This window comes from Balaenoptera borealis (genome assembly GCF_965194805.1).
Source record: "Balaenoptera borealis genome assembly, chromosome: 10".
Taxonomy (NCBI): Eukaryota; Metazoa; Chordata; class Mammalia; order Artiodactyla; family Balaenopteridae; genus Balaenoptera; species Balaenoptera borealis.
In genome coordinates, this window is record NC_138874.1 from 57,086,084 (window position 1) to 57,094,182 (window position 8,099).

The following is an 8,099-nucleotide window of genomic DNA, read 5'->3' on the forward strand; positions in this document are numbered from 1 at the left end:
TTGTTCCTGAGCCTCCTCGCTGAGCTGAAGAGAACAGCTCCCTTTGATAGGGTTGCTGTGAGAGCCGAGCAGAGCCCACGTGACACCAGGGCCGTGCCTGCTGCTCGCAGGGGGGCTCAGTGCTTCCCCGCCCTGGGAAATCTCATGTGGTGGGACTCGCACCTGGCCCCAGGCCAGTATGCTCGCATCCCCCCAAGCCCTAGCCTGTCATAGGCCCTGCACCCGCTCTGTGGACCTGCCACCCCCATTTTGAAGGATGTAACCGCTTCTGAATAAAACACATTCTTCTCCATCTCCCAGGCTGAGCAGAGTGCTCCTTGGCCTGGCCAGCCGCTTGTCCTCCCCACTTCTTCACCCCTCGCCCCTCATCCTCTCTCTTCCCTTACAGGTGATCTTCTCCCTGGTCTCTGGCAACATTGCCGGGGCCTTTGAGATCATCACCACCAACGACTCCATTGGCGAAGTGTTTGTGGCCAGACCCCTGGACAGAGAAGAGCTGGGCCACTACATCCTCAAGGTGAGCACCAACTGCCTTCCATCCCAAGAGAGCTCAGCCCATCAGCACGCCCTGGCTGTCAGCTTCCTGCTGTCACCAAGTGCCGTGGGCAGGCAGCACCCCTTAGGACCAAGGGCGTGAGTGAGGCTGACCCGGAAAGGGCATCCTGGAAGGGGTTTCTGGACCCAGAGCAGGAAACAGCAGAGGTGTCTGTGCCTGCTGCCAGAGCCAGGAGAGAAAGCCTGGCAGCTGATAGAGCCGACTCCTCCACAGACATAGCGTGACCTTGGGCAAGTTGTTTACTCTGTCTGGGCCTCAGTTTCCCCTCTTGTGCCATGGGCAGAAAAACCTGGCTTCCTCTGCTGAGGTGAGGAATAACGAAGGCCACCACTATTGCTGAATTGCTGAGACTACCATGTTTCCTGAGGGGTCTCTGGGGACCCCAGGGCCATGCTTCTGCAGGGGTCTGAGCTCTAGAACACTTTCTACAGGCCTCCAGGAAACATCAGGGCTCCTAGGGACAGGCTCAGGCTATGGTTAGGACTCTAGCTCATTGCCAAAAAGATTATTTGAGACTGTTCCTCTATTTGCCAGAGACCAGGTCTGAGTGCATGGAACAGAGGTCTTGAAGCTAAAGGCAGGAGCCCTGGGTCTGGTTGCAGGCCCAGGGTCACAGTCAGGGTCAGGATGGGGAGGTAAAGACCGTGCACATCGGAGTCAGATTGCAAAGGACGGTTACCAAACAGAGAAGTATTGGGCAACGATTGTTTGCAGCATGGGGCAGAAGTTGAAGGCCTTGTGGAGACCCCAAGGGGCAGGGGGCAGGGATGGGCCAGCAAGTCTCTCTAGCCTCTCAGTCCCCCAGCCCACTGAGCAGACAGCCCATTTGGACTCCATATTCCTGATCCTTTTAGCCCTGACTCCAGTCATCCCCCTCCTCGCAGGTTGTGGCATCCGACCGTGGCACCCCTCCACGGAAGAAGGACCACATCCTGCAGGTGACCATCCTGGATGTCAATGACAACCCCCCGGTGATCGAGAGCCCCTTTGGATACAATGTCAGCGTCAACGAGGTGAGGGTGGCTCTGGTGCCCATATAGCTGGACGTCTGGAGTGGACATTGGGTGTGAGCTGACCATGAAGCACCTGTTTAAATATCTGCCTGGGGACTTCCCTGGCGGTCCAGTGGTTAAGACGCCATGCTTCCACTGCAGGGGGCGCAGGTTCGATCCCTGGTCGGGGAACTAAGATCCCACGTGGTGTGGCCAAAAGAAAAAAAAAAAAAAAAACGCATAAATATCTGCCTGGCCCATAGTTTCTCAGATCACAGGGATGGAGATGTGGCTTACTCATTCATGATTCTATCCCTAACACCTAGGCCAGGTCCTGGAATGTGGTAACCTTTTGTGGTTTGGCTGGAAAGGAGAGGGAAAGAAGAAAGTGGCCTTTCACCATCAACAGGAAACAGAGGTTTACCCTGGGAGAGCTGCTTTTAAATAAAACAGCTCATTTTTAAAAAATGTTATTGGAGTATAGTTGATTTACAATGTTGTATTAGTTTCAGGTATACAGCAAAGGGATTCAGTTATACATGTATTCATTCTTTTTCAGTTTCTTATATAGGTTATCACAGAATATTGATAACCTGTGCTATACAGTAGGTCCTTGTTGATTATCTAGCTTATATATAGTAGTGTGTACATGTTAATCCCAAGTTCCTGATTTATCCGTTCCCCCCACATTTCCCCTTTGGCAACCATAAGTTTGTTTCCGATATCTGTAAAAACAGCTCGTGTATTACTCAATAATAGGATTGAGTCATGTCAGGAGAATTTTTGCCCAGGCACTGCTGGGTATCATGCCCAGTTGGACGTTCTTGAAGGCCTCCCTCAATTCAGAACCTGGCTCTCCCACTGACTGGCTGTGTGATTTGCACACATTCCTTCCTGGCACCTCAGTTTTCTCATCTGTAAATGGGGTTGACCTAATCTGTAGCATTATAGAGAGGAGTTAACTCAGGCCCCCGGCATGTAGTAGATACCCACAGAATGTTTGCCACCGTCATCTTTATCTTCCTCATCGTTGCCCCAGGGTAGTCAGAGCAGAGCTTTCTAGAGGTCCAGGTGCAGCCCTTGGGCTCTCAGGAACAGGAGCTAGACTTTGCCCCAAAGGCCTTGAATCCAGAATGACCACTCTCCTGCTCTCCCCCCAGAATGTGGGCGGGGGTACCGCTGTGGTCCAGGTGAGAGCCACTGACCGTGACATCGGGATCAACAGCGTCCTGTCCTACTACATCACTGGGGGCAATGAGGACATGACCTTCCGCATGGACCGCATCAGTGGCGAGATTGCCACGCGGCCTGCACCACCCGACCGCGAGCGCCAGAGCTTCTACCACCTGGTGGTCACCGTGGAGGACGAGGGCACCCCTACCCTGTCGGTGAGTGATGGGGGGTGGCCTCGGGGAGAGGAGGGTGGGAGAGGGGCAGCTCCGCCTTCTGTGTGACAGGGATGAGATGGGTGGGAGTGGAATGCCACGCGCCGATGAGTCCTCCACAACTCCTTTATCGCGCCTTGAGTCCATCAGCCTACGAGTATTTACAGAGGGCCAGTGTGTGCCAAGCTAGGGTGTCGGTTCACCCACCTCTGCAGCCACTCAGACTCTATTTAGCTGTGTTTGCTTGCCCAGTGCAGCTCTATGGAATGGTACAGATTGAGCCTGAACCTCAGGGCCTGGCTAGCCCCAACTCCGCCTGCCAAGCTGTGCCGTGTACCTGTGGGGCCTCTGTGCCAAATGGGAAAAGGTGCCCTCTGGCCTCTTCCCCTGCATCATGTTGGTGTGACACGCTGTGGCAACACATTAGGGTCGGAAAGGGCTGATGTCCATGGTCCAGTCTGATGCGTGAATGGGTGGGGCCGCTGCCCAAGGCAATGTGCAAAGTCCACAAAGTTGCAGAAGGAGGCGGGGCCTGCAGGGCTGGATGGTGATGCCACTGTGTGGGGTGATGGGCTGGGGGATGACGATGTCTACTGTAAGCTGGCTTCATGATTGTGAGCAAGTCAGAACCTCTCTGAAAACTGGTTTTGTCATCTGTAAGAGAGATAATATCTCCTTCATAGGTGGTGTTTGGGGAATTGAATTAGCTCTTGTCTGTGGAAGCACTTGGTAAACCACGAGGAGGAGGAGTGTATCAGCTATCTATCGCCACAATAACCCTGCATTATAAACCAAACAGAGAGGCATAAAACAACCATTGACTTAGCTCCAATTCTGCAGGCTGGCAATTGAGACCTGGCTTAGCTGGGTGGTTCTTCTGCTGTCAGCTGGGCTCCCACATGTGTGCATGGGCAGCTGTGTGTCGGTTGGATGGCTGTTCTTTTGGGGGTTGGCTGCCCATCAGTTGGGATAACAGGGCAACTGGGCCACCTGTCTCTCCCCTTTCAGAAGGCTGGTCAGTGCTGGTTCTCATCGAGCCAGAAAAGGTCTGGGCGAAAGAGCAGAAGCATGTAAGGCCTCTCAAGGCCCAGGCTTGGAACTGGAACAGGGTTATTTCTGCCACATTCTGTTTGCCAAAGCAAGTCACAAGGCCAGCCCAGGTTCAAAATGTGGGGAAATAAACTCTCTCTTTTGAAGGAATGAACTGCAAAGTCACATTGCAAAGAGTATAGATACAGGGAAGTGTAAGGATTGGGGACATTTGTATAATCTCTCTACCCTAGGGACCCTGATTGTAAATGAGGCCTCAGCTCTATCCTTCTGCCCCCAAAAGGTGACTCTGTTGGACCTCTCTCCTTTGGCAATGGCACTGTGGACTGTGGGATCAGAGCATGTCTGGGCGGGGCTTTTTATCTGGAGTGTCTCTGGGGAGGATGGTGGAATTGGATCAATCCCAGGAAACCACATTCTGAAAAGTCCAGGATAATACTAATCACTTCAGCCAGTCATACCCAGTGGGCCAAACGGAGACACATTTACGGGGCACATGTAACTAACTGAGAGGAGGACAGGTAGGGGTATCATTTATTGTGGCGACAAGGAGGGACTCAGTTTTGACATAACCCCTCCCTACCTGCACCTAGCTTCAGAGTGAATCATCTTCTTGGTCATCTCTCCAATAGCATTTACAGATGTGTTTGACTACAAGTAACAGAAACTTAACTATGGATTCGTAAATAAATGAGAATGCATTTTTCTCACATAACAACAATTCCAGAGAGAATTACAAACGTTGGTTTCATGCTCAGTGATGTCAGAGCTAATGTTTCTTGGCCTTTCCTTCATGGTTGCAAGATGGCTGCTATAGCTCTAGCGATCATGTCAGAGTTCAAGGCAGGAAATGACAAAAAAAAAAGAGCTATGCAAGCCACTTCTGCCCTTTGGCTAATTACTTGGGGGCCACGTATAACACTGCCTCAAATACAAGCAGGGCTCTGTTAGTGAAGAAGAGGTGGGCAACTCATAGCATCTGCCATGCTGCTCTTTTTCATCCTGACCTAGGCCAGCGAACACACCACTCTTACCCCCACTCTCCACCCTTCTCTATAACCCATAGTCTTAGAGTTTTATAGGGAGGCAGATGGTGAGACCCGTAATATTCTAAGACCCTCAGTTCGGGAGGCAACATCTGGTTTCCTTTTGGTCCCCAGAAGAAATGAGAATTAGAGAAATGTGAAATCACCCTAGCCACAGTTAGCCACCCCGAATGGTGGACCACTCCCCAAGCAGTCCCTGCAGAACTTGGGACTAGTCCCCATGGCCAGAAGTTTCATCTGTTGACCAAACTCTCCTTAGAGATCCACCCTAGCCTGGTGGAGACCTGTGAGCACTGCCTTCTCACACGCGGGCCCCTGACATTCTGGCCCTCCTTGAAGCAGGTCTTGGCCTGTTCCAGCTCCTTGGTAAGAGTGTGGGAAGTTGGGTGGTGAGAAATGCAGTCTCCCTTTGTCTACCTTCCTCATCTTGGTCATCACCAACTCTGCTCCAAGAAAAGAACTTCAGGATGACCAAGATCAGGAATGGGGTATATGTATATGTGTGTATATGGTTCCTGGGCTATACTATAATAATACAGACAAACAGCATCAGGTACCAGCTGGAAAAACATTTAAAGGAGAAAACTTTTAAGTCAAAAAGTATCCATCCTTTCCATTTTTTTTCTGCTTCTTCATGATGGGAAAAGATCACTTTTATTTGATTTTTGTTGGCGACACCACAGTGAAGAACTACAGGGACCACAGGGGCATTGTTGAGAACTTAGCACTGGACCATATTTGTTCAGTTATTCATTTATTCATTCAGCCAGTGTTCCCTGAATACCCTCTATGTGCCAGGCCCCAGAGATACAGAGATGAAGGCAGTGCGGGTCCTGCCACGATGAAGTGCAGCTGAGTAAGGGAGGCGATGAGGACATCCCTGTGCAGGGCCAAGGTGCAGATGGGGCACCGAGAAGGCCTAGGGGAAGGCTTCCCGGGGCAGGTGACACCTGGGCTGTCTTGTCAGTCAGTCACAGTTAGCACAGCAAAGGGGGAAAGCATATTCTGGAACTGGGCATCAACCTGAACAAAGACCTAAGAGCAAGCGATAATCCAGGGTGGGTCCAGGGAGCTGCAGGTAGTCTAGACCCGTGGCAGCATTCAGAGCCCAGAGCAGGGCTCTGTATCTACATATCCTCCCCATCACATTCTGTCTGGGGCAGGCTCCAAGGGCCGGTCCCAATACTTTCCCAAGTGCCCCCTCCACTCCCTCCTGGCCCAGCTAAGCCAGGGCCCTACAGCCAGTGCCCCGCCATGATTGGCATTTGTCTCTGAGGAGTGCTGGACCCTTGAAGGTTTGCTGCCACTGGCCAGACAATTACTTCTGGACAGTGAACCCTCCGGGGTCATGAGTTCTCCCAAGCCAGAGGTGACCAGAGGAGGGACCTTGTCTGCTCTTGGGCAGATTTCACTGGCTGAGTGTTGAGGAAGTAGAATCACTCCAGCATCTCCTAGACCAGCCAGAGCCCTGAGAAGCCTCAGACCAGCCATCTCGAGGTTCCAAGAAAGGTCACCGTGGTTTAATAGGGGTGCATACATCTGTCCAGAGACGCCCGGCAGACCCACACGCCGTCCTCTTGTTCCCACCTACAAGTACCTGCCTGGTTCAAACAAGCCCTCACTGGCACAGGACCAGCCTTCCTGTTGGACAAGGGCAAGTAAGAGTTATTCATTCATTCATTCTTTCATTCATTCATTCAACGTCAAGTATGTGCCAGGCCTGTGCTAGAGGCCAGGAAGTCAGAAATGAGTTGGACACAGCTCTGCCCTCAAGGAGCCTACAGTTAGTGGGGGAAATGGACACATAACAGAGAGTTGACACTCTAGGATGTGATAGAATGCTAGGAGGTCAGAGCCAGGAGCCAGGGAAGGTTCAGGACAAGGCATTTGCATCCATGTCTTAAAGGATGAGGCTTTCTAAGCAGGGGTGGGGGTGGGATTCGGCTACAGAGTCTCCCTAAAACCAAGAGAAATCCTATATCCGAGGCCTCCCATCTCTTCTTTTCTCCCTAGGGTCCCCTCCCCCACAGTTTCCTGAGAGCAGAATATTCCTGCAAGTAGCCCAGGCCATACCCACCCAGCTCTCAGCCCCGTATCACCCAGAGCTCAGAACAGCTGGGCTGCAAGTGGCATCCGGGCCAGCCTAGGCCTGTCACACAATGGTGTGCACCCAGGAGGGGAAGTCGTAGTACAGCCTCGGCCCTCTGCCTCGCTCCAGGCCACAGACAGGGAGGGCAGGCTTGGGGGAGGGGTCCAAGTGGCCGTCAGGAGACCCCTGCAAGAGGAAGGGCTGGGCCCAGGGAGGAAGGACGGAAGGCAACTGGGAGGTCAGGAGCTGAGCCCCAGGCACAGAGGTACCTTGGCAGGGGGATGGGGAGACGGAGGTTCCCGAGGGGGGCCTCCCTGCCATGCGAATCACAGCCAGAGGTTAGCAATCCCAGATAACCAGCCCTGGCTTCTCAGGCTGGTGGGGACCTGCAGAAGACACCTGTCCAGGCAGAAAGACAGAAAATCTCCCACCACCCGCTTCTGGTACAAGAGTCGCCAGCAACAGCCCCATGAAAGTCTGTGAGCAGGGGATGCTGCTCTTGGCAACTCACCTCATAGTTTTAGAGCTGAGGCTCCTCTGTTTATTAAACTTGGACCCTGCTGCTGTTTGTGAAGCCTGCTTCCCCTGGCTCAAGCTCAGGAAACCCCAGCCCGGCCCTTCCCTGTGCTGCACACCAAGTAAGTCGGCCTTCTCTGGCCCAGCATGATTAAATTCAGACCCTTCCCGTAGCCCTGCTTCTTGAGAGTGTTCTGCAGCTGCTCAAATGCTACACATGCAACTGGCTCAGTTCTTCCAAGAGACCCTGGGGCTCTGCAGGTAGATGAGTTTCTCCCTTCCCCATTCCCCTCCCACAAGCAAGTGGGGTGCACGGGCCGCCATGCCCACCAGGAGTCCTGTGGTTTCAGGGCTGCCAGGCAGGAAGGAGAGTGAAAAGACTGATGTGGAAGGAGTAGAGCCACGGGCTTGTGGGCACAGGTTTATCCCCCAGGGCCCGGTATGTACTGTGAGCAAGTCCAAGTC

The 8,099-nt window shown here is 52.8% G+C and overlaps 1 protein-coding gene across 3 annotated transcripts in view; it reads left to right on the forward strand.

Moving 5' to 3' along the window:
- CDH23 (cadherin related 23) overlaps positions 1–8,099 on the forward strand; it is a gene marked incomplete at its 5' end in the record, with an annotated part of 434,991 nt that overhangs the window by 361,464 nt on the left and 65,428 nt on the right. For all 3 annotated transcript variants that reach the window (XM_082407240.1, XM_082407239.1, XM_082407238.1), the window contains 3 exons: positions 389–517; positions 1,441–1,569; positions 2,709–2,936. In XM_082407240.1, coding sequence (XP_082263366.1) covers positions 389–517; positions 1,441–1,569; positions 2,709–2,936 — 486 coding nt within the window. The remainder of the gene's footprint in view (positions 1–388; positions 518–1,440; positions 1,570–2,708; positions 2,937–8,099) is intronic.